The sequence below is a fragment of the Lactuca sativa genome, chromosome 2, assembly GCF_002870075.4.
Source record: "Lactuca sativa cultivar Salinas chromosome 2, Lsat_Salinas_v11, whole genome shotgun sequence".
Taxonomy (NCBI): Eukaryota; Viridiplantae; Streptophyta; class Magnoliopsida; order Asterales; family Asteraceae; genus Lactuca; species Lactuca sativa.
Genome location: NC_056624.2, coordinates 197,646,946 through 197,674,644, shown reverse-complemented (window position 1 = coordinate 197,674,644; position 27,699 = coordinate 197,646,946). Strand labels below are relative to the sequence as shown.

Below are 27,699 nucleotides of genomic sequence, written 5' to 3'. Positions count from 1 at the left end.
TTTAAAGATAATGTATCACATTCACATAGCTTCGGATCTTTTAACCATACTATTGTTAAATAATGATATATGAATAACATTGAAGCAGAGCAACAGTCAATATTAGTCATAACAGTAAACAAACACAACATGCGTGGAACAGTTGGTTAAAAAGTAGGACTAAAAGATCAACAAAAAAATGACATGAAATAGCGATGTACTATTTCCTTCCAGTCAAACTTAAACTTCCCCAAATGTTGTTACCAACAACCTTTAACAAAAATAAACATTTCCCAATTCCAGAATCAGAGATCAGTCAGCAAAATGACTGATAATGATTATTTGTTAAAAAGATGCTGCTAAACTAAGCAAATAAACCATGAAGCAGACGCATATCCTCCTCCTGTTGTTGACCATTGACCATTTTCTTTTTTCAGCTCATGTATGACCTTGGACAGATGAGACTGCTGATCTGGGAGCTCAACGAAACAACCATGATGCACAGAAACAGGCAAAAAAACCAACTCCTGGAAACACCGGAATGCCCCTTTCCAACAACACTTTGATTTTGATTTTGATCTTGATCCAACCTCAATGAGAGAACAATGTCCAGATGACCATTCTTCCCCAATGACCAGTCCAGTTTGGTCCCTGTGAAAGAAACGTCTCTTATACGGATCATTCCAGTGGTCACCCGAACTGATGTTGAAGCTTGTGAAGCAGCAGCTGCCAAATACTTTGAAGGATACTCTGATGCAAATGCTGGTGGTGCAGATATGTTCCCCAGCATGTAACTCGCCCTCTGGAGAAACGGGTATGCAAACTCTGCACAAACCTCACAGTCAGATATACATGACAAGGGTATTTTTGTCTTTTAATAAACCAAAAAAAAAAAAAAAGAGAACGGATTCGAATTCTATCCATTTCCGTCCCCAAGATTACCTTCAAACGGTTGTTGGCTTGCTTCATTTGCCTCGTGAGGTGCTGAATCTTGATGTTCTTGGCCTGAAGAGGAGGCAACATTGTTGCCTGTTGCCAAATCTGGTTGCTCTACCTTTGCTGGAGCAATATTACAGTTCTGCCCTTCAAAGAATTGCTGGGTAGCTTCAATCGCATCGTGGGTATCTTCGTTTGCATTCTGATTATTCAAATATATTAGATAAGGGACGCTAATCAAAAACAAGAAAAAAGTAACTGCAGTTATGTTGTGGTGTTGATGTTACCTCAAGAATGAGGGATGATTCAGGGAGAATATCCTCGTTGTCTATTGAATCAAAAGTGTATTCCAAGTTATTCGTTGGATTAATAAATGAAGTATATTCATCAAACATTTCAAGGCCAGGTTCTGTTTTGACTTCGTTTTTAAGATCATCTGCTTCAAGGAATGAACTTGCATCAAACTGAAAGTCACCAGTAGAAGCATCAAAAAAGGGCTCATCAAGCAGGTAATCCACATCAAAATCTGAGGCATTGTTTGTTTCACCAATGTATTCATGCTTCACAGATTTTGGATCCATCTCATTCTGCACAGGCAAATCAAACAACTTAGGCCCATCTTCTTTCTCAGCTTGATGTTGATTCTCACCCTCATCCATCAACAACTTTTGAGGGTGGTCTTCGATCATTTCTGTAGACACGTCAGCACTGCTGAGATTATCACCATCATGCAAGTCCAATGGAAGAGGAGCAACTTTGTCTGGTGTGTCTGAGCCAAGAATCTAAGGTAAAATAAAAGGAAAGAGCATTCATCAGAATCATGAATATATATTATATATAAGTAGATGCACATCAGAATTACATAAAGGTCAAACCTGTTCAAGGTCATTTGCATCTAAGTAGGCATCATCATCATCAACAGGAAAATCTTCAGCAAACTCCTGCTTGGGGACCATTACCAGTTCATCATCCTCCCATTCCTCCTCAACAAATGGTGCCCCATACTGTTCACCATTTTTAGGTCCAGAACCACTCTTCCGGAAGATTCTACAAAGGACAAATGAGTCCTGCCAGCACAAAATACAGAAAAGCCAAGAAGATGCATCAAAACTAGCATAATGTAAGCCATATAATTTTCTCATACACCTATTGTTTGTTAATGTTATACAAAGTACATGGATCTCACCTGGATAATTCCAGCTTTTTCCAACTCCTGATCAATGAGTCTGTATTCATGCATAACCCAGTTTGTCCTCTCTCCCTTTGGAGCCCGACCAATATGATACACCAGAGTTTTTTTCATGCCAACCAGTTGAGACCTATGGTAAACAGACCTGTCTTTCCCAGTTGTCTTCCAGTACCCTTTATCAGTTGCTCGATTTGTACGTGACCCATTCCCATACTTCTTATCCAGGACACTGAAAAAGTACCATTCCAGATCTCTGCTCTTAAGCCTGGACAGACCTGCACCCCCAAATTGACCAAAGAGAATCAATTCAAAGAATCTTTTGAATTTGTTAACCTTTCGAATAAGATGACATATTAGCTCTATGTTAAGATAATTGATGGAATTTCACAGTATTGCCACTTAGATTCACACGAATCCAACCAATATCGTCCAGATCACTTCCCAGATGCATCAAAAGTTTGGTTCTAAGAATATCTTGTTGATCCGGAGCGGAATAACTAAACAAGGGCGCATCAAATCGACAACTAAAAGCTTGGTTTGATTAAAACCAGACGAAATCACACAACTAAAACGACAACCATACACTTAATTTAAATAAATAAGACCTAATTAACACAATTCTTCACCATAGAAAGAAGTGAATTAACCTGGAAGATCCCAAGGTTCGACTTTGTAGACATCAACATCAGAAATAGCGTCAAATCGGAAGGGTTTGCCGCAAATCTTACGCCTCAGATAATACCGTACAAGTTCTTCATCCGTTGGATGAAACCTAAACCCAGGAGCGAGAGAGGAAGCCGTTGTTGGAGCCGGTGTTACCGAATCAAGCACCACTGCCATATACGAATAAGATTTGAAGAAGAATTTAGAGAGAAAAAAGTGGGGTGAATTGAGGAATTGTGTTGATTAGGGTTTCTCAATTTGAGGCATTTGATCCAGAGAAAGTAAAAGCGGGCTTGAGTTGGTCCAAAATGACGACTTTAATTCCTTATATCTGTCAACACGTAGTCGTGGATGCTTCCTAGAAGCTCAGAATAGACTTCGGTGGCACTCAACATACCACTTTTTGTTTCCTAACGTAAAATCCATTAAATAAACAAGTACTGTATTACCTAAAATAATCATTTGTAAACCATATACTATTTTCATAAACGTATACTAAATACTAAATTAAATATAGACATCTATGAATATGGGTACGAAATTGTTTTTTAGGAACCTATATTTTGCTTATTGGTTCTTTTTGGTATAAATATGTAGATTTTATATATGGAAGTAAATTGGATTTTTTAACAACGTAAAACCTAAATGCTAATAAAAACATATTAAACAAAAAAAAAAACATTCACGAAAACAAACCAAAAAAACAAGTATCATTCTCCTATCAACAAGTGAAATCATCTTTGTTATAAAATATTTCAAATTAAAAAAAAAAAAAAAAAAAAAAAAAAAAAAAAAAAAGACAATATAAAGTTGTCATCAAACTTGGCAAAGAAGTCTCTTGCAGTATCTCTTGGATAATCTGCGAAACTTACAGTATCTCTTGGTGAATATAACTTGAAGTTAACATCATTGATAATGTGTAATATCTTTACAAATGACATTATAAGTATATGTTTTGTTAAGAATATATACATGTGGATGCTTAAATACGACATTGTGTGTAAACATTTAGATGTTTATATTTACATCTATGGGTAGAAAAATAACATTTATGTAGAACACACGTCGAGAGTCTTATATGTATTAAACTAGACGAATTCCCGCGCGTTGCGCAGCGAAGATTAAAAATATATTGTTAAAATATTAAAAAATATATGTTTAAAATGGTTATGTTATTGACATTAACTTTGAGATAATATTTTTACACTAATTTATATATATATATATATATATATATATATATATATATATATATATATTCAATTATTTTGAACAATAATATTCATTGATATGAACCCACATTCCTCATTAATATAATTAAATATAATTATCTATTAAGTATTATTTTTAACAATTATTATTATTGATTAATTATATTTTTACTTATGCGATCATTTTTTAATTTCAATAATGATGTTCATTTAAAATACAATTTATTTATATCTAAATGTAGTTTATAATTTGATGTTATTATCAATTAAATTTGTTATTCATTAATTTTAAACCACTTATTATTAATAATAAGTTAAAGAAGACTTTTAAGAAACACTTAATATTATTATTAAAATTTGAAACATACACTAAATAATAAAGTGATAAGATAGACAAATTGCATTTCAAAAGAGACTTGCATGGATAATATGACATAGCAATGTAATTTGATTTTATTATTTATAATCGTTGCTTATTATATATTTAAAACAAATCTTATATAAACATCCAACCTAAATATTCATCTTCAAGTTTTCTTTCTTCGCCACGTAAACAAATTTTTGTTATAAAGCCAAAAAATGGAATAAATGACACACTTAATTGTATGATCATGATATATTGTATTTTGATTGGGGCTTGTACAAAAAGTGCGTGAGCATATATTATTAATTTATATTTTGTATGGCATTGATGTAACATTTGAATAAGGAAAATAAGAATTTGGGTAATTCGAATAAGATAGCTTCAAATCCAACGTATCAAACGGATTACCCATTTACTAAAGTCTAAAACCCAAAAACTCAAACATGTTCTAATATCATACAAATGCATGAGGTTTTAGCAAATTATTATCTCATATAAATTACCATTGATTATGTGTGATTAATTATTAAGAAGGTGAAAAGGTTTGGGGGTTTCAAATACATAAGGTTTTAGCAAATTATTGTAGGGAGTTTCAAATGTATGAGATTCAAAAAAAAATGCAAGTTTTATAAGTATGTAAGATATAGTCATGGTTTATTAAACAAACTTAATTAAGTATATGTCATTATTATAAATAGAACGACAATAAATATAGCATTAGGTAATCATTGTATTCTTTTAATTGATTTGTTATAAGTATATACTAATCTATTGCAATAAATATAGAGGTTTAATTTTGTTAAATAGATATTTTGAAAGAATATTTTAAAACATTCGGCATATAAATACATAGAAAGAAGAAATATGTAGGTCTAATAACAAGTTATATGTTTTATTTTGTATTTAATTTTGTGTTTGATTAATTTCATGTATGACTTTTACTATGAGTGAAAGAAAAGAATATTTAATAAATTAAGTTTTGTTAAAGGAATTTGAAGAATATTATAATTTTGTGATACGTGAACAACCAACAATAGTATTATTTATAAAGAACATCTAATTTTCAATAAAACTATAAATTCAAAAGCAACAAACATGATTAATTAGTCAAACTCGGGTATACAAATACATATGCAAACATGCCTAAATGTAAACATACATATAAAGATCCAGATGTTGTTTGTTTTTTTAGAAGCGAAAACGTTTGAAGTTTGCGGACCACTTCTGCAACCCTTTGTTGCAGAAGAGGTGAATCAAACGGTTGAAGCATGTAATAAATAGAGGTGTGCAAAAAAACCGCAAAACCGAAAAACCGAGCCGATCCAGCCAACCCGAAACCGAAAAAAACCGAATCCAAAAAAACCGAAACCTAAAAAGACCAAAACCGAAAAAACCGAATACCTACGGGTCGATTTCGGTTTGGATATTTACAATCAAATATATTAATATAACCGAATTTCATATATATATATATATATATATATATATATATATATATATATATATATATATATATATATATATATATATATATATATATATATATATGAGATTCGGTTATATTAATGTATTTGATTGTAATTTAAACATCAAAGAATTAACTCTCTTTTTTACTGTAATTCGAATATATTGTGTTTTGTTATGCGTAAATCTAGAAAATCTAGAAGTGAAGTTGGTTTATGATATCAAATTAATTATCCTTCGTAACCAAAGAATTAGTTTGACGGCACATGCAAAAAAACAAGAATTAATAAATATCAAATATCAAAATATCAAAGAATTGATGATTGGTTTTATAATATTAAAGAGTTGGTTTATTAGCAAGCATTGATTTTTTTCTTAATTTTGTGAGTTTTTTAGTTTTAGAAAAGAATTGTTTAAAATGGAGTTTGTAGTTTTGATTGATTATTATTTTTTATATTTAACGAATACCCGTGAACCGAACCGTGGTTACCCGCCTTTATACGGTTCGGTTCGGTTCGGGTTTTTTAGCAATTCGGTTCGGTTATGGTTAGTGCTAGCAAGGTACCCGCCCCGTTGTCACAGTTTATAATTTTTTTACTATCCGATCCGAACCGCCCCATAAACACCCCTAATAATAAGAAATATATTTGTTTTTTAACATTAACATGTTACTGTAATAAACAGTAATTTAAATAAACTAATTTTACAAACTTAAAATAGTTTTTCAACATCGAAATTTTAATATTTCTAGTCTTATAACATTGAAATAAAATTCATACAACCAAATTAGTCTTACTATAACATCCCAATTTTCAAGGCCAAAAATTTTATTTTTAATTAAGTAACTTATAAAATAGTCTACCGTAAACATTACAAATGTCAAATCAACTTATAAAAAACTGTAACAACGTGTCTCATAACTATATCATCAATAGAATAAAAATCAGAGTACAATCCCAGAAACCAAATGTGGAAATCATGTGTGAGTGTGATGTGCCGCTATCGCGCCGGCTCTTTCCCCTTCGAGTCAAATTGATCGTCAAAATCAAATTCTAATCGTTGTTCTTATATGCGAATGTTGATGAGTTAAAACTAAAAGTCAAAGTACGATCGATTAACAAACAGTTATCGATTGTTGATGTTGACGTTTGGTGTTGGTCGCTAGTTCGCTAGATCAGTGTTCTTGAAAAATCGAGCTTGAAGTTGAAAGTTAAACTGGTTTTGAAATCAATGGTTTGTGTATCGATTTCTGTGTTTCAATGGTTATGAAGTCGAAGGTTTGGACGATTGATGAACAACAGATGATGAAATATGATTTTGATTTCGAATCATAAAAGTTGATTTCTTGCCTGTATGTGTATGTGTGTTCGTTCGCATCTACAGGAACGGGAAGAATTAGGTTATATAAAAACGAAATCTGTGATTTGGATTGAGAAAAAGATTTCAATTTTGGAATCGTTCGATCATAATCGATGGTTTGAAGGACGAACTGTGACAATAATGTTGATATGCAAAGAATTGATGTTAAGAAAGAACCTTGTATTATGAATGAAATGCGATTGCAGTAATGAACGAACAGATCGATTTGTTCATTCGCATCTGGGTCTCAATGGAGTTCGCATCTGGAACAGTTCGCATAATCGCATCTGAAATGTTTGTTCATTCGCATCTACAGGAATGGAAATTTTGGTTCGCATCTATGGATTGTGTTTGATGTGTGCTAATTTTTTTTGGGATCGCATTTGGATACAGAGACTAAAATCGGGTTCGCATTTGAGGTTAATAGAAAAGTGTTTCATTCACATTTGGTTAAAAAGCTAACACTGATTTCGCATTTGGAGTTTTGTATTGGAGTCAAAATGCGAATTCATCTCATTATGATTCGCATTTTGGTGAGTTAAACATGCGAAACATTAAGATGCGAAGTCTGTGATTTGGGAAAGAACACAAAGCTTTTACAGTAAAATGCGAATTGGGGAAGAAACACATATATTTCGCATTTGGTCCCTGCTCTTTTCAAGAAATATCACAAGAAGCCCAACTTCGCAAGTTTGAAGAACATGCAGAAATTGTCAAAACGAATACCTGTAGTTTCGCATTTTTGACAGTTTATACCCAACTTCGCAAATGGGGTCATAAAATGCTGAAATTGCAGAATTTTCAAATCTGGTCCCTGCAGTTTGTGCGAATTTACACATTTTACCCAGTTTCGCAAATGAGGGTGTGTTTCGCATATTTGGCTGTATTTGGCGCAACGGGTCACTGCAGAATTTTGAAATTGACGATTTCTACCCATTTTTGAGAAATTTTGTCAAAGGCGATCCGTGAACGAAGCTAAAAATTCAATATTTTTTGGATTTTTCAGATTGAAGCACAATGTTTATGCCACATGTTAAGGGGGAGTTTTGACATGAAAAATCCTGAATAGAGCACGTTCTTTTTCCTTTGGAGTTTTATAATCAAATTTCGATTATAAAAAGGGGGAGAAGTTTTATATGGAAATTCGAACTTGAATTTATCATATTACGCAGATTTGAAGACCGAAGTGATCTTGAAGTTTTGAAGATTACGAGATGATGCAATTGGAAGTTCGGAAGTGATGTATTCGAAATGGGTTTGGTATTATTGAAGATTTTTGGGGTGTGTTTTTATGCGCAACTTTGGGGTGATTATTTGAAGTTAATCATTCGTTGCTACTCGGTTTGTATGGTCTCACATCCTAGAGCCCAAATTGAAGAGTCATGGAAGAATTGAAGATTGAAGTTCGTTTCGACATGTGTCACCTTTGAGGCTCGAAACGCGTAGTGCTTGATTTTGGAAGATTTGAAGTGGGTCATTCATTCCTAACTTTGAGGGGGAGAATGTTGGGGTGCAAAGTTATTCATTCATGACTTTGTAAATATTTGACTTTTGTAAAACCCACTTGCATGTGGTGCTTTAGCCTTTAGACCCATTTGTTAGAGAGTGAGAGAGAGACATGTAAACACCTCTATAAATAGTGGGTTTGTCCACTTGTAGAGGTGTGCTTGAGAGATGTAAAAGCGAGTGTGTAAGTGTGTGTTAATTATGTAGTCTAGATCTAATCCTTTTTTGTAACACCATATACATTCAATATATCTCTTAAACACCCAAATCACCATGTTCAATTGTGCAAGATTTAATTCCGCATGCCAAACCATGTTCTTTTTCACTACAGAGTCTGTTCTTGAACTCGTTGAGTCCCATGATTTCCAGGTCTGAACCCCTATCACGCTGAGTGTTCCTTCCACTCAACCAAAAACCAATTCCAGAAGACGTTTTGGGGAAAAAGCGTCCCGACTCGTCGGGTCACCCAAGTGACTCGCCGAGTCTCTCTTTGTCCAAAACTATACAGTCAATTTCAGTGGGACTTAAAGCATCCCAATCATAGATCTGACCTCCTAGGGTCCCTTTTATACATAAAGTTACGAATTTGATGTCCATGCATGGGGGGTTTTGGCTTAAAAGGCTATAAATTGGGGTTTATATGATGCATGGGCTTCCCATGGCCATAAAGTTGGCACCTTTATGCCATGGGAACCCTCAATAGTTTCATATCTGAAGCACAAACCCACACATACAAGCAAATCTGAGCATAGCCCCTTAAAAGCTTACAAAAGGTAGAAAATAGCCCCCAAACAAGATCTAGGAAATAGATAGTCAAGGTTCAAGCTTTTTACCTTGAATGGACTGAGAATGAAGCAAAACCTTTGGATCTACTAGCTTCCTCTTGATCTCCTAAGCTCTCTTCTTCTCCTTCAATTTCAAACACACACCAAAGGCACAAAAGAGCTCAAAATCACTCAAAAATGGTTTAGGGTTTCAATCTAGGGTTTCTCTGAGTAAGGAGGGTGATGGAGGCTGGGTTGGGACGAGATAAAGTGTTTAAATAGGGTACAAACCCTAAATATTAGGGTTGTGTCCAGACAGCTCCTACTCGTCGAGTCGATCTTCCGACTCGTCGAGTAGGTCACTTAAACCCCCGATCAAAAGTCGAGTCTACTCGACGAGTTGGGCCACCAACTCGCCGAGTCCTAGAGTAAAATTTAAAGAAATTAAATACGTACCATGGATCAGGTGCTACACTTACAATCGATTCCATTTAAAATAATTCATTCTATATTTTGCAACAACTGTTCAAAAATTGCATCTCGTAACTGAGTTGTATATTTACGGTCCGCTACAGTACTATATGTTGGATGATTAATTGGTTGAACATTTGACTCCTAGAAATGGAACCCACAACTTTAAGAAACTACTCACGTTATGCAACTAATGTTCTAGAAAAAAGAAAGCCAACTTTATACACAACTGCCTTCATCTAACATTAGGATTTACTATGCTAGCCCTTTATCATGAAACAACCATGACTATGCTCTATTAGACAACCTACAAAAATAAAAACCAAGAATAATTCAGCTAACAAGAAAGAGAAAGTAAATAGTTATTTATTGTTGCAAATAGTGAGCACAACAGGTTTTAACCAAAGGGGAGAACTCCATAGATCTTCAATTATATATCCTTTAGCAACATCCACACATCCCCTATCACAAAAAAAATCTAACGTTCCAATGACTATGAAGAGAACCAAAATCTTGACACATATATAACAAAAAACAGTGTTTCGGCATAATAAAAATCAGAAAAATATGATATTCAGCAAATCGGAAAATTGATTTCAGCATGGCATTCCAACAAATCAGAAAAATCATTTGAGCATAAAACAATAGCCAGTTTCATAAAATTAGCATAACAAAAATTGCTTTCATGATATGTTATAATAAAAGTACCCGTTGATGCTAGTGATTCATGAGGGTTGTACTGGTGCAAAGAGAAATCAAGACAGAGGAAGGTGACGACCAAGGGTTGAATCAGGCGATGACATTAGGCTACAACCAGGTTAAGACCATATAAGTTGTCCTTTTGGACTCTTGGAGGTGTTTTGAGTCATAAGAATATTATCTTGATGGTTAAGCCTCAACTATGCAAGAGTTAAGAACCATCCAAGTATGCTTATGGACTTAATTCATGGTTTGAGTCCCATCCATGCATGCAAAATCATAAAGTTTGCAACTTTATGCCTTAGGATGTTTTTAGGGGATTGGATCTAAGTTTTGGACATTAGTTATTAATGAAATAAGTCATGGAGGTGATTTTAGTTGACAGGCCAATATATTGGGTGAACTCCCATGTACGTTACGCGTACTGGGTCAATACCCCGAATCTAGGTCAACACCAGCGTATGTTGGGCGTACATGTCGAGTACATTGTGCGTACGCAGATACTGGGCCAAAAGGTTTAACATCCCAGGTTTCAGGTACTTTCAAATCCTTCCTTTGGTTTTAAATTATGTCATTATGGTCTTTGGATTGTAAAGAAGTATCCCTAAGTAGCCCTAGTAGCAAAATGGTAATTTTGGAGCAGGAGTTGTACGTTGAGCGTAAATGTGAGTACGCTAAGCGTACTTATGTCCAAGTGAAACCCTAATTTTTACGGTTTGAGGGGTATTTAAACACCTTTATGGATCATTTAGCCTCATCCTTTCAACCTCCAATCCCTTGAGTCATTTTTGGCAAACCCTAACCCCATAAGAGAGTGTGTTGAGCTAAAAGTGTGTTCTTTGTGTGCTTAAGGAAGAAGGAGTTTCATCAAGTAGATTAGAAGTTGAAGCAAGTTTATGGATCTTGGATCATCACCTTATTGGGAAGCTCCAAAAGGTAAAAAGTTGCTACCTTTATGCTTGGTTTTCTTGGATCTCATTTTGGTAGCTTTATGGTGTTCTTTTGTCCCAAAAGTCCCATTGTTATGCATGTTTGGTTTTGTACGTTTTGAGTTGTCCTTTCAGACCCTCTAAAGGGTTATAAGCCATAAAAATGCAGTCCCTTTAGCTAGTTTGGCTTCGTGCTTCTTATAGAAGGTCTTAATGGATTAAGACCATGTATTAAGGACATTTTAGACGTTTAAAGTCATAAAGTTGAAGACCTTATGACTATAGAGTGCATTTGGACCATGGATCTGATGTTTCGGATTAAGTGCTTAAGCCATTAAGCACTTATTGAAATTTTGGGCTCTACGAGGTTACGACCCGCGTAGAAGGGAATACGCCCCGCATACTCGGTCAACATCCTCGTAATGCAGTCAATGTGAGGCTTACGTACACTAAGCGAACCTCCAGAGTACGCCCCGCGTATTCGCATGGTTCAGCCATTTTCCAGTTAACTCGGTTGGGTTGACTCAGCTGGGTTGACTCAGTGAGTTTATGGGTTTTGAAAAGTTGACTTTGAGTTGACCATGTTTGACCAAGTTTGACTTTTAACGGTATTTTGGGTATTATTTGGTTTTAATGGAATTGGTCACATGGTGGTTGTACGCATTTGAGTTGAGAGTTGAGATTTAGATTCGGGCCTTATCAGTTTTGTGTTGCTTGTGAGGTAAGTTTTCCTCACTATACTTTCGGGTCAAAAGCACCAAGGTCGGCCCATTGGTTTGATAAGCAGATATTGTTGATATGTTGAGTATGAGATAGATATGCATGTTAGTTTTGATATGCTAGTCTGGAAGATCTGTAGGACTACCTATGATATTGTCTGTTTATCTATATATGATATTATCTTTTATATGTCGACATATTGTGTAGGGTGGGTTGAGGTTGTACTGCTCTGTGTTGTAGCCAATAAACCTTGGGCATACCAGTGATGAGCTGAGGTACATGGAGGGCATGTCATACTCATTATGAGGGCTCACGAGCATTCGAGATACGAGTTGAGGGTCGGGAAGGGCATGCCAGACGTGTACTGAGGGCTTAGTGGTAGTCAGTCTAAGGACTGATCAGGCCGCGGAGCAAGCTAGAAATAAGTTGTAGGCCCAGGGGCAAGCCAGACTTATGTCGTGGGCTCAAGGGTAATCCAGTTTGTTAGTTGTGGACCCATTGCATATTGTTATTATGTTTGTGTTATTTGCTTGTGTATTAGTATTTTGGAGAAACTCGCTAAGCTTTGGGCTTGCAGTTTTGGATTATGTTTCAGGTACCTCAGAGGATTGCAGAAATGCGAAGGTGTGATCGTGCACCTCCTCATTTTTTGTTTTCATGATTTTGGGATCTCTATGATATTGAACCTGTTTTGAAAACTATTTGTAAATAATGATGATTTTTGGGTTGTTATAAAAGTATAAATTTTACATGAATTTTATGGATGTTACAAAAGGATTTTGGGCTCTCGGTTTTGTTGGGCCTTGGACTTGTCTAGGTTGGGCCTCAAGCCCACCTATTGTAACAAGGCGTTCGGGCCTAGGACCATATTAGATGTCTTTGGGCCATATTGGACCTTATAATCATTTTGTTGGGCTTGGATACTTTTGGGGTTTATGGATTTGGGCCTTGGAGGAAGGAGGCCTAATAAGGCAAAGGTAAAGGAACCTTTTTGCCTTAAGTCAAGGATTATGTGTAACGCCCGTAGATTCGGGCTAGTCAATTTAGAGATAATAAGGGTCGAAAACGACTTTTTGACAAAATATTATTTAGAATAAATACTCTTAACCAAGTTGTAGAATACATCTCAAGGGTTCCGTACATATAAATAACATTGAAATATGAGTTATAACGAAAAAGTTATGGTCCATCGAAGTTTTACGGAAAAACTGGCACGACACCGGGAGACGTAAATAGTGAATTTACTATGGAGGACTTTTTAGCCTTAGAAATCTAAAAAAAAAGTTGTAGTAGGTTAAACCGAGAACATACAAAAAAGAACGCCCAAATCTCACTTCGTATAAGGAAGTTATGAATTTTCTAAGATTTGGCTTATCAGTGCACAGCCCGAAACTCGAATTTTAGATCAAGCCGTTTTTGGCCTACGTGACCTAAATGAGAATTGAATATCTCATTAATAGGAACTCAACGGTAAAAATACGGACGGAAACAAAGTCTGTATGTAGAAGTTATGAATTTTACGTAGACATTTAACACTATAATCTCCTCGTACTGTTAAATTTAAGATCGGTTGAGAATTAGCCGACGGAATCAAAATGAAAGTTGTAGATCTTAGTTTTACCTACGCGTGGATATAAATAACGTCAAAAACGGAGGTCGTATGTGAAAGTTACGGATTTTAGAAGTCGGAAGTGTGTTGTGCGAAAATGGGTGATATGGCACAATCTTGGCCATTGCTTTCTCCCAAAGTCTTGCCACTAGATAGTGACATGTGGCACTAAGTTCATCCATTTTCACCCTACAAATAGGACCTCTCTCACCCTCATTTTCTTCACACATTTCTCATTCTTTCTTCTCTTTACTCTCTCTCTCTAGAACCTCTCTCTAGCCCTGAAACCCCCCGAAAAGCCTAGGGAACCTTCCTAGCATGAGGCGGAAGCCCCGGAGTGCTCGACGGCTCCGAGAAGAAAAGTTTTTCGGCTCGGGAACGCTGCTCCAAGCAAAGCCCGATTTTCTATAAAACCCGTTGTAAGTGAGCTACGCCTACACTATTTTTAATATAGCTTTTATTTAATTATAGTAACATTATTAGGAACTTATAATAAGTACTTGGGCTATTATTATGGGTTATATAAGTAGTGTTTAACGCTTATATAATAGTAATAATAGCTAGACTATTAATTAGTCTCTGCGAATAATAGACTAAACTCTAGTGGTAATAATATTAGGTTCCGTCGAAGAAAATTATTTTTTTAAGAAGCGAAGCGCTGTCTGAGTTCTGAATCACCACCTTTTTAGGTGAGTGCATGGTCCCTTTCATCTTACACATAGATATGAAGTATTTTATATAAACCACGTGATATGTGTGCATATTATCTGTATACTTGCTATCTATGTTGGATGAATGATTTTATACAAGTTTTATATGATTTAAACTGTATATGTATTTATATCTACATAATATGTTGGGTAAAACATGGGTAGATGAAATATGAGTTGGATGATGAGTTGAGAGGTGATATAGACCATGAGGTAAGGGTGAGAGGTGGACGATGTGAGAAGCCTTGTTCCCAAAAGTTGGCCCCGTCATCTAGCAGAGTATGGATGATAACCACAGACTATTCTAGACAGTCTAGTGGAACACTAACAGGCTCGCAACCCGTAGGTGTTGTGAACGATGTGTTCATCGGTGTACTCTACAAACTCATTGACATGTATTGCGAGTGGACTCTCAAAAAAGATACTGTCAATAAGCGAGATAACCCTAGCAGTTGTGCTCGAAGGTCAATATTGGAAGCTGCGCCTTACATAGAATGTCACAATTCTGGCAGATGCGCCTAAGTGATAGAACTAGAAGCTGTGCTTGACAGTTGTGTCATTGACAACGATGGACTTCGTACCTATTCCTTAGGATAATCCTTAGGAATGAATGAATGAGAAATAGTTGATTCTTAGGGTAGATCATTAAAAGTAAATAAGATAATGAGGATGGGTAATTGGGTTAACTGTTTGATGATTAAACATAATAATTATATTATTGTGGGTTGAAAACCCTATGTACTCACCAGGTTTCCCAACCTGACCCACTCAGTTTATTTATATCACAGCAGCTGATATGAAGTCACATTACACTGAGAGATTAAGAAGATATAAACCACTAGTGATAATGAATATAAGTTTTGTTTATGCTTATGTTTCTGTATTGATGATGACATCCCAAATGTTTTAAAATGAATAAAAATATTTTTCTTCAGAAATGCCTTGATAACGTATTTATCATGTTTTACTGGGAATAAATTCCGCAACATTTTTATTAAAAGAGGTGCTCTGATTTTTATAAAGCATGAGCAAAATCGGTCTTTTCTGGCTGTGAAAATGGGGATGTCACATTATGGTTTTGGACCTTCGGATTAGAATGTGACCTAGTTACTAATTAGGATTTTATGCTTGTGCGATAGGGAGAGGAGTTTGCGAGTCATCCGCTGAGTACGAATTGACACCCACAGTCTGAGGTGAGTCTTCCTTTGTAATAACCGTGGGTCGAAGGCACCAAGGCTGAACCACTAGTTATGTTATAGCATGACGATTGTCTTTGTGATAATTTTCAGTCGTGTCTGTATTTGCTTGATGACTCTGTGATTACTGATATGATATTATATGGTAGTAGTAGGGGTGATATAAACCTGGTATCCGGATGAAATAGACCAAAGGAGTAGGATAACACCTAGATATGTTTGGCATTATCCGGTTGAGATAGACCGAAAGGGTAGGCCAACACCCAGATATGCTTAGCAGTATCCAGTTGAAATAGACTGAAGGGTAGGCCAACACCCAAATATGTCTGGCAGTATGTTGTTCAGTATGTTTGTTTAGTATGTGGTATGTTGGGGGAAACTCACTAAGCTTTGTGATTACGGTTTTTAGTTTTTGTTTAAGGTACTTCCAGTTCGAATGGGAAAGGCCCGACTTGATCGCATCGCATCACTCCATGTTTTTCCATACTTAGTATTTTGGGATTTATACTCTGATAATATGATACAATGTGACTCTTTTAAATATTTTGGTATCAGTTTCTTATGAATTAAATGAATTTAAAAACAAAATTTTATCTGTATTTTTGGGGATGTTACAAAATGATTCTTATGCCCTTTTGTATTTTTTCCATTTAATTTAATGTTGTTATTAATATTATTTTTAACATCTTGATTTCCAGATGTTTTCCAATTTGACCCTGGTTGGTGCTTGTTTTGCAAAGTTGGCCCTAAGGGGCAATTTCATAATTTTGGCCATTGCTTGCGTACGTTGGGCGTACTTTGAGTACAATGGGCATACGTAGCCAGGGTGTAAACCCTAATTTTTAGGGTTTGGACCCTACTTAAGCATCTTTATGACCTTATGCACCCTCTTATCTCCAGCCTCCTTCCTTATTTCAAAACCCTAAAGTGTGTAAGTGCCTTGTGAAGCTTGAAGAGCATTTTTGTGTCATTTTGGAGCTTTTGGAGACAAAGGAAGAACCTTGAGTTTGTGGTATTTTACTCAAGACCTTGGACCCAACATCTATTTCCCTTTGTGCATCTTTTGGAGGTATAAAGCTCCAACCATGATGAGTATTTCTTTTAGATGTAGTTTTAGCTTAAAGTTGGCACCTTTTTATCCCAATCTTGATATTTGTGAGTATGGAATACTCCAAGACATTTAAGTTGTCCTTTCATATGTTTTAGGGTGTGTTGTGTCATAAAAATGTGATCTTGGACTTTGGTTTCTTCCCATGTATGGTCTAGGTTATCTTAATGGGTTAAGAAGCTAGGGTTTTTGTTATTAAGGACTTAATAACCATAAAAAACCATAAAGTTGGAAACTTTGTGGTTAAGATCACCTTTTAGGGTCTATATCTGAATTTTGGACATAAGTGCTTAAGGTGTAACAGCCCAAATTTTACACAAATTTTTAACTTTTATAATCATAAATACCAACCACAATTGTTTCCAAAAATCTCATTACATGACCATAGTGTTTTAAAAGATTAGAGTATCAAAACTAAATGCAGAAATATTGGAGAATACATGTCGCACCATCAAGTCGGGCCCTTGCCCTTAGAACTAGAATTACCTGAAACATCCAACAAAACTGTAAGCACACGCTTAGTGAGTTTCCCAAAGAACACGAAACATATAATCACATAATTCCATACACACATACATATAAGTTTGCCATGGACTCCCTCCATGTTCTTCATTTGGAATGCCATGGGCTACCCCATGGTCTTGTATCCCCGAGCCATGGGCTCCTCCCATAGTCTTGCCAAGTGTCATGGGCTCTCTCATGATCTTCACATAAGTCCACACATAGATCAAATAGCAAACCATTACATACTCAATTACTAATCATCTCATATCAATTGATGCGTCGGCCTTGGTGCCTTCGACCCATGAGTGTAGTAAGAAGACTCACCTCAGTCTGCTGAACACAAAAGTTGCTCGCCTAACAGTCCAAAACCACACATTGAATAATCATACAATTAACCTTAAATTAGGATTATAACACAACCTAATCAAAGAGTCTAAATACCTAACCTAAGTCCTTCCATAGTGGCCCAAAAGTCTTCCCTTTGCTAATGGGCCTAAGATCCAAGATAAAAGCCATTAATTGACCACATGGCCCAATAAGGTGTTGGATTAATGTCTAAGTCCATAACTATATTTGGTATGTACTTGACCCGACCCGGCATGGTCCATTTGGGTTGCACTTCACCGACACAATTTATATGGATAATCTTTTGAGAATAGTATGTTTATGATTAATATTAATATATTATAAGTTCTAATATATTAATATGGAATCATATTATTTAATTAGTATTGATCAAGAATTAATTTATAATTAATTAAGTGATCAAAAGGAACTAATTAAATATGGACTCTTATATATATGGAATGGGCCAAGTTCATTTAGGTTGGGCTAAGCTTTCATGGATAGTCCATGGAGTGTTTAACCCATGGATCCTAGGAAATGAAAGGTCATGGGTATTAGGGTTTAACCCTAATCCTCCATACTATATAAAGATGTCTTTGGTTGGTGAAATAGACACTAGTGTGGATACACTAAAGAAGGGCTAGCCAATTTCACTAGAGAGAACCAAGTAATCATATTCTCTAAAGTATTCCAAGGTGTCTTGGTGATTTGTGATTCCACTTGAGGCTTCCACACTATTGGGGCTAAGCTCTTAAAGCTTGAAGACATCAAGCTACATCAAGAGGTATGTATTCTATCTTGTTACATTCATAGTTTTTGTATGGTAGATTAGGATAATACCTTGGATGTTCTTATTTGCATGTATAATAGAGAAAACATAGATCCATGGTATTTAGGGTTGCATGTACACTTAGGAAGTGTTAGAATGCACATAACCCAACAGTGGTATCAGAGCCACGGGTTGTTTTCTGTTATATTGATGCAAATATTTTATTTTCCAAGTTGAAAAAAAAGGAAAAAAACCATGAAGTTTGTCAAATTTTAAGATAATTACTTGTTCTTGTGAAAAACTAATTATTTGTAAAATTTGAATAATTTGCTTTATGAGTTGAATTAGGTCAAATTTAATAAAAGATAAAATGATATGATTATTTTATTAGTTTTAAAAGTTTGATCTAAAGAGTTTTATTTTTTGAAACCTCCATAAGTTATGGATATGAAAAGGTTTTTAAAAAAAATTGATTCAAAGTTTTTATGGAGTTACAAAATTTGGTGTTAATGTTTTAAAGGATTCCATAACTTAAGAATAAGTTATGGATCACCAAAAGTTTTTTGTGTTACCTTGTTTTATGAGTGAATTTAGATTAATGAATAAAATTATGTGATAGTTGGTTTTAATCCAAATTAATCTAAAAGAAGTTCATAAAATGTGTTTATGTAACTTATAAGTCACATTTATGAATCTTAAAACTCATAAAAGTTGGCAAAGGTTACAAAAATGAAGAGTCTAGTTCTAATTAAAAGGTGTTATGACTCTATAATTTGTCCTCAAGTTATGGAGGACCAAGAGTCTCTTCATTAAATAATAAATTAAAAAAAAAGTGTAACCTTAATTAATTCCATAAGTTATAAAATAAAGAAAAAGTTAATTCTTTTATTAGTTTAAAGTCTTCCATAACTTGTCCTCAAGTTATGGAACTTGAAGAGTTTTTGGATTAAAACTACTTTAAACACATAAGTTATGGAATTAATTAGTTTTGAATAGTTTCAAAACTTGCCCTCAAGTTTTGGAATTTGTAAAGTTTTCTCTTATGAATACTTTAATTCCAAGTTAGCCCTTAGAATTTTAAAAGTTAAAATTCAACCCTTATACTTTATAATATTATAAGTTAATAATATATATATATATATATATATATATATATATATATATATATATATATATATATATATATGTATAAGAGTAAAGTCAGTCTTACCGCTAGTACGCCTCATTCACGAAGCCGGTCTATAAGGTGGGTATAAGGTTGTTGCCTATAAAATGGCAACTTAATGGGTGTCCACTCTCACCCACCGCTTGCTTGACCGGTGGAGGGTCGTTAGCCGAACGGGTTTGACAAGACTATAATTAACCCTTCATTAAAAGTATTAATGATAAATACTAAGTAACTAAACTCTTAATAATACCCAATCTTAGTTACTTAGAAAAATGTGAATAAGGTGCTAATCCATGAAATTACACTTTGCACTTTGTTTAAGTCGGTTAGTGGAGCGTGTGTGGTTAACCGGCACACTAACTCGTATTTAACAAGGTAGGCAAAGGGTAACTTAATGTTTATCATAGTATCGGTGGAGCGTGTGTGGTTAACCGGCACATCGATTGAGGGGTAAACACTTAAGGGTACCAAGTAATTTGCATGGTTACTTCACACCTTGTTTTGTGATCCTCGGCATCCCAGTCACAAAACCTGAAGGGCACACTCGAGATTGAAACATGCCTTTGAAAAAGTTCAATGGATCTCAAAGATCTAGGAGTTTCAAAACCAATTAAAACCTAATAATTCATTTCGTTTATCTTGGTGGAAATTGGTGAATCGTCATTCACCTACCTTCAAATATTTTATAGCTTGGATTACGGCATACCTCTTCTAAGTTATAAAATAGTTTGTTGGGTCCTAGCCTTAATATTTCATATTGGGTGTCATATTAAGGACTTTAAATCAACTATCTTGAATATCTCCCAAAAGATGTCTTTAATAGACACCTATGATCTTCCCAAATCTAGTGAAACAAGGTTTCCTAAATGAAGATGATGTCCTTTGGAAATCATACTTCTTTCACCTCCTCCAATTATTCTCCCCAACCCACAAGTTCTTGAAAAGTTTAAGGTCACTCAAGCCCTATTGGCAAGGCAAGGTCTAGGTGTGAACACATCTTGAAGATGTAGTCACATATTGACAAGCCGGGAGAGTTGGGTGTCAAAGTCTTGAGAAAGTTGGTGGTTCAATCACTTTCTAAGTCACATAGTGAGTTCCTTTGGGACACCTATGAAACAGACTATGACAAGACCCTTAATGATCTTATCTATTTGCTAAGATCAACTTCCTAAAACTTTATGGACATTGACAATGATGACATTGGATATCCAGTAAAGCATTCTCTTCCCAATGGAAAGGGATCGGCCATAGTCAACTCAGTTGACCAAATGGTAAAGAGAAAAACTAAGTCTGTGATAGTCTCGTGTACCATTATCAAAGGGTCCATACGTTTATATTGCCAAGGGAAGGGGCATTGGTTGCGAAGCTGCCAAATTTACCTAAGGATGTTAAAGTCAATAAGTTTGACTCTACTTCAGGTAAAGACCACTATCTAACTCTGTTAAGTTTCTATTCTGAGATTCCTGATACATGATGTGACTGGGTCACATGGTGATGTTTTAAGAATCAAAGAAAAGTGAAGAAACTTAAAGAAAGAATATGCTGAATCTGATGGCGTAGATGGATTTCTATCGCATAGTTTGAAGATCGGATTCTTGAGCAACTTCTTAGGAGTTATGAGATATTGCTTAGGAATAAATAACAACAACTTTTCATATGGATTGTAAGGATAAGTTTTTCCGCAAAGTTTTAAAATAAAAGAAAAATTTTTTGATTTTATTTATTTTAAAATATCCTTACAATGGCTTTTGAGGAAAAATTGTTGCTTATATGATTCCATTAAGAGCAAGAGTGGAAATATGAAGTTGATTCTTTCATTTGTGGTAATGTCTATATTTACCAAATAAGGAAAGATTCTCATCACCCAAGTTTCATTTGGACCGGGACTTGGAATCATGCAAGTTATATAGCATGATGAATGAGAACTTTCAAGTTTTGGAAAAATTAAGACTAATTACTGGTTCACATGGATGTGTGAGTCAAGTGAAGGACTAAAGGATCGAGTACACAGTCTTGTGCACTGATTAAGTCCACCACAAAAGATCGATAAGATTATTCGTCATAGTTTACTAAAGCTCAGTAAATATGATTATACTTACATGCTTAAGTGTAACTCTGAGACATTGGAAAAGGTTCCAATGTAAGGCAGAGCGAATAAGAAGAATCAAATTAGGCAGAAGGATAAAAGTTTCTCAAATCTGAAAAGATGGGAGAGTACTTTAGTATCAGTTTTTGTGATCATATTAATGATTAAGAAACCATATCAAAATTAGTTCTCTAAGGAAATCTTAGTGCATTCTTATGACTAAGAAGAGGAACTTGAATTGTTGAAATGGTTAAATCAAGAAGATGAGTCATACTTTGTTCCAATACAAGTCTTAGAGTCATACTCCAAGATTGTCATTTGAGTGACATGTCTTAAAGAAGGTTTAAAACACTTGTCAAATGTAAGAGTAAAAATTTTCTACTCTTGTACATTTGAAATTGGTAAGTTGTGATGTTTTGGATAAAACAAAGACCAACTTAGGCCAATTGGGTAAAGTGTTTTTCTTGATTAGAATCCGCACTATCTCTTGGATGATTGACAAGGGAGTCTTATATGTCAAGAGGACAGTGGGAGTCTTAAAGGTCTTGAAAGTCTCAAGAAATAATCAAGAATAAAACCTGAGGTTCTTCACTAGCACACAACTTGAGGTTTATAACCTATCGTGTTGACATATCTGTGCCCATTCCAGTCAAAGTTGGCTTTGCATATGAGTTCTTAGAGTTCTCAGTTTGTTGCATAACAACTTGGAAGCAATGGCAGGCCCTTGAGCTGCCAGGTGGCAAGAAGTTAAGATTGAGTTCAATCCATATGGTTTTGGATTTGCCATTATCTTTGTCTTGTGATTATGGTTTGACAAATTCATATGGGTAGGAACTCATACACCATATAAATCTAAGTGTCATAAGGTTTCTCTCCGATTCATGAAAATGATGGTGAGGAAACGCTTTCACTAAGTAGATTTTACGAAGATATCAATTGTGTTATTTGCATTTTCAAAAGTCGTTAGTGGAGCGCGTGTGGTTAACCGGCACACTAACATGGACTTGTGAGAAATGGCAAATGCCTAAGCAATTGAGACCATGATTACGGTATCCCTTTTCATGGTTCTTGAAATTGCTTAGACACATAGGTGAGCTCTCTACGGAAAGGGTGTGTGAATCTAAATTTCAGACTGTCCAGCTGATTTCTGAGTACATGTCAAAGCTAGTGGGAGCATAAGTGTTATGCTAATAATCATCATGTTAGTGGGAGCATGATAATTATGATAAGTATTGCAAGTTAGCAATGTTAATTATAGAAAACAAAAGTTTCAATTGGGAAAAAGTTGTTTTGCTATAATTAAGGGAGAGGAAATTATGCTTCATCTCAAATCTATAAGCTTAGATCGTGAGGTTTTAATCATTTAGTCAAGGATATATATGAATTTCATGTTGGAATGGCTCAACATAAGGAAATTCTGTATATGGGTCCATTATTTGGGTTCTAAAATTCGATTATGATTACGGCATCCCTTTTCATAATCTGAATTATGTGAACTTGGCAAATTGAAATGGAAATATTATAGCAAAAGACTGGTTTAGTCTTTATGTAAGACATCATGAATCGTGTCCCATATGCTTCGGATATAGGATCGATTACATGTGCTATATTCATCCGTTCTAAAATTTTCCAAAATGCCTGGGGCATTAAGAAGGGAAAAGGTTTAGAACTGGATATGACTGAAAGGATTAAACAATTGTCGAGGACAATCTAAGGTTTACCAAAGATTGGTTACTCAAGGACAATTGGAAGTATAGTGATAATTCTGGAAGGACCGTATTGACATAATCTGTAAGGAGGCAACTCTTGTTCAGAAGTGATAGTCAAAATGGAATCTGGAAATGTTTCAAAGTTAGAATTTTCAATCTGTGTAAGATTAAGGAAACTTAATGCAAGAAGGATATTTCAAGGAGTTGATCTCCTTTGGAATACTCTATAATGATTGTTGCCAAGTCTTTGTGACTTTGTGCATAATCGTTACAAGAGGATCAATGCATATAAGTTTAGAATCTAACAGATTTCTGTAAATGGCATGAATTTGGAATTCTTGCATTTGCAGTAAGGATTTGGGAGTGTGAAAAGAGAATCATTGAAGTTATGTTCAATTGATCTAGTTCACAAAATAAAGATCATAGACAAACATAGTATGCATACTTGGTGTGTGGCATGACTAGTGTTTAAGAAAACATAGTGTACATGCTTGGAGCATGGGACAACTATTGTTTTAAATTAAAGAATAAAGTTGATAGCTGAAACAGTATACAATGAATAATGTGTAATCATATGGTGATAAATAAAAGGTGTTTTATTTATGTTCAAAGGGTTGATACCATATTGGATTCAATTATTATTGTGTTTTATTTTGCATGTTTTGACTTCCCGAATAAACTGGGTTATTCTTCCTGAATGACTAAGTTATTTAAACATCCACAGTCGGTCATATGTTGGAAGTAGATATGAATTAAGACTGTCATGGGTTGGCTTGTAGAGGTCTAAGGTGTTGGACAAAGGGCTACAACACTCATGAGTGCTCATAAGTTCTGAGTATTGGATTCAACCCGTGCTCATTGGAATCACTTCATGGATTTTATCACGAGTGATCATGAGACAATAATATCTTATATTCTTCAAACCTAGAGATATGAGTTGTTACTATGAGTTGGTTGTACATTGATTGCACGAAAACGCATTTGGTAACCCGGTGCTATAAAACGTGCCTTTGTGTATGATTCAACAAGTAGTAGAACAAGCCATATGAGTCGAAGTTTATCCATTCCTTTTACCTTCGGGATAAAAGCGATATCTGTGGGCCCCTCGATGATTTGATGATGACAAATGGAAGTGCTCGGCCGGGCCAGGACTGATTTGATTTGTTCAATTAGTCAGTCGTCATAAATCGGAAATCGGGAAACAACAAATGGACAGAGAGAATGATTATAATCCATGTCTCAGTCCATATGATATCTAGAATGGAGGAATATATGATCCCTTATCTAATGGACAAGTTCGTTGACAAGATCAGAGTTCGATAGCAGCTTTAAGAGCTACGATTGCCAGTTAGGTTTGAAGTCATACGCAATAATAGTTTTAGACTTATCCAAGTGGGAGACTGTTGGATTAATGTCTAAGTCCATAACTATATTTGGTATGTACTTGACCCGACCCGGCATGGTCCATTTGGGTTGCACTTCACCGACACAATTTATATGGATAATCTTTTGAGAATAGTATGTTTATGATTAATATTAATATATTATAAGTTCTAATATATTAATATGGAATCATATTATTTAATTAGTATTGATCAAGAATTAATTTATAATTAATTAAGTGATCAAAAGGAACTAATTAAATATGGACTCTTATATATATGGAATGGGCCAAGTTCATTTAGGTTGGGCTAAGCTTTCATGGATAGTCCATGGAGTGTTTAACCCATGGATCCTAGGAAATGAAAGGTCATGGGTATTAGGGTTTAACCCTAATCCTCCATACTATATAAAGATGTCTTTGGTTGGTGAAATAGACACTAGTGTGGATACACTAAAGAAGGGCTAGCCAATTTCACTAGAGAGAACCAAGTAATCATATTCTCTAAAGTATTCCAAGGTGTCTTGGTGATTTGTGATTCCACTTGAGGCTTCCACACTATTGGGGCTAAGCTCTTAAAGCTTGAAGACATCAAGCTACATCAAGAGGTATGTATTCTATCTTGTTACATTCATAGTTTTTGTATGGTAGATTAGGATAATACCTTGGATGTTCTTATTTGCATGTATAATAGAGAAAACATAGATCCATGGTATTTAGGGTTGCATGTACACTTAGGAAGTGTTAGAATGCACATAACCCAACATAAGGCCCAACCAAAACAACTATGGACCAACTCAGAATATCATCCCAAAACTCTAAATGAGACCAGACCCAAAACTGAATAAGGCCAAATAAGCTTACAAGCCCACACAAAGCCCAAACCCAACTGGAGTGTGTACACCCTGCATACCACTCCAGTACGCTCAGCGTAGCAGACCCTTAAGTTGTACGCGCTGTGTACACAATCTTACGCATGGTCTACAAGCAGGACATGCATCAATATAACATTAAGTGCTTAATACTTGGGATTTCAACGTCAAACTTTATATCTGAGTTGAATAATTATTCTTAGGGCATAAAGTTGGCAATTTTATGCCCTCGCATGCCATGACTGACCCCAATACTTCTTCTTCCCATTAAGACCTCATTTAAGACCTCTAACTTATGCATGGAGTCAAAACAACCTTCAAGATGACACCTTTATGCATCAAACATGCTCAAAGAGCTTAGATTTAGCAATCCAAATCTTTGGAGTTGCTCAACTCACAAGAGAAGGTCTAAAAGCCAAAAAGGGACTCCATAACAAAACCCTAGCTCAAACAATCAAAAGAGATGAGAAGGTCATGACTTTATACCTCCAAGGTTCTTCAAGATGAAGTAGATGCAGGATCTAGATGTTCAATGACACCCAAGGATTGATCACCACCTTCTTCATCTTGAATGCTCTCTAAAATGGCCACCAACACACTTATAAGCTCAAGAACCACACTCACAAGGAAATATGAGGTTAAGGGACGAAATGAGGCTATGGATGCTGATTAGGGTTTGGTCTAAAAGACTTAAGGAAGTTTATATAGGTCTCAAGCCCGGATATTAGGGTTTTAGTCTTTAGTCATGTACGCCCCGCGTACCCCCTTGGTACACCCAGTGTATGTGACGAACCTCCGCGATCAACCATCCTTAGTACGCTAAGCGTACTCCTTAAGTACGCTCAGCGTACGAAGGGAGCAATTTTGCAATAAACTTTCATACTAAGGGTAAGAAATGTAAATACATGGATCCCGACTGTTACATAAGGATTAAGCACTTAATGGATGAAGTTGGGGGTAGCCGCGTACGCTGGGCGTATCAAGGGGTACGCCAAACAAACGTGGTCAGTTCCCCGATTTTGGCCATCCAAGTTGTACACCTCGCGTTCGTTCTGTGTACGCCCAACGTACTTACTAAGTCAGCTCGATTGACTTATTTGACTTTGACCTAGATTCTGAATAAGGTTTGACATAGGGGTATTTTAGGTATTCTGATATGTATGCTGAGTTTGTGTCTCCGAATTCATTAGGGTGACTGGTATAGTTAATCTTGGAGCGGCATGCTATTCAGTTGTCTCATCTATTTGTAAGGTGAGTTTTCTCACTATATATGTGGGTCGAAAGCACCAATGTCGGATGTTAACACGCTGTCGCACGAGTATTAAACAAGTAAATTATCACTGCTGGTTGCACTAAAAATATAACACATGGAAGCAGGGTTGAATCCTCAGGGAAACAGCCTAATGGTCAATGTCTTTTTGCATCAGGCATAATCTAGTCAAGAAACATAAAATATAAAAGGGGGGTTTTAAATAAAAACTAAAAACGCAGTGATATTAAACTAAACGAAAATCAATATACAAACGATTTCAGTTCTGATGCGACTATCCTAATCATGTAACTGATCTAGATCTGATTATTCGGAATGCGTTCTATCTAAGCTGGTACTGAGAAAAACTAACAAGCTCTAGTAATTTCTCTTTTACCTAAATTAGTTAATCAAAATAAGCTCTTCAATTAACCCTAACTTTTTACTGTCTAATCAAACAAGCTCTTAATTAAGCTCAGAAAAGTTGCATTATAATCTATGTAAAATTCTCAGCAATACCCAATACTTCTCACAAGTAGGATGTTATTTTGACACTTTTTGGCAAACCTGCGATCGCATGTACACAACCTGCGATCGCAGGTATTGATTTTTCACTCCCGGATGAATTTTGGGCACTAAAAAACCTCGAATCCATGCTGCAACCTAACCTATGATCGCAAAAAGGCCACATGCAATCGCATAAAGGCAAACTGCGATCGCATGTTGTGCCTAACACGTC

General features: G+C 35.5%; 1 protein-coding gene across 1 annotated transcript; it reads right to left on the bottom strand.

Annotated features, from left to right (window-relative positions):
• Window positions 1-179: 179 nt before the first annotated feature.
• LOC111899769 (NAC domain-containing protein 53) lies at window positions 180-3,079 on the bottom strand. The gene is made up of 6 exons (XM_023895611.3): window positions 2,752-3,079; window positions 2,102-2,379; window positions 1,791-1,982; window positions 1,203-1,697; window positions 922-1,117; window positions 180-804 (listed from the first exon to the last, which is right to left on the bottom strand). Exons 1-6 carry the CDS (start codon window positions 2,942-2,944, stop codon window positions 413-415), a joined length of 1,746 nt encoding a protein of 581 aa, XP_023751379.1. The 5' UTR covers window positions 2,945-3,079; the 3' UTR covers window positions 180-412.
• Window positions 3,080-27,699: the final 24,620 nt, after the last annotated feature.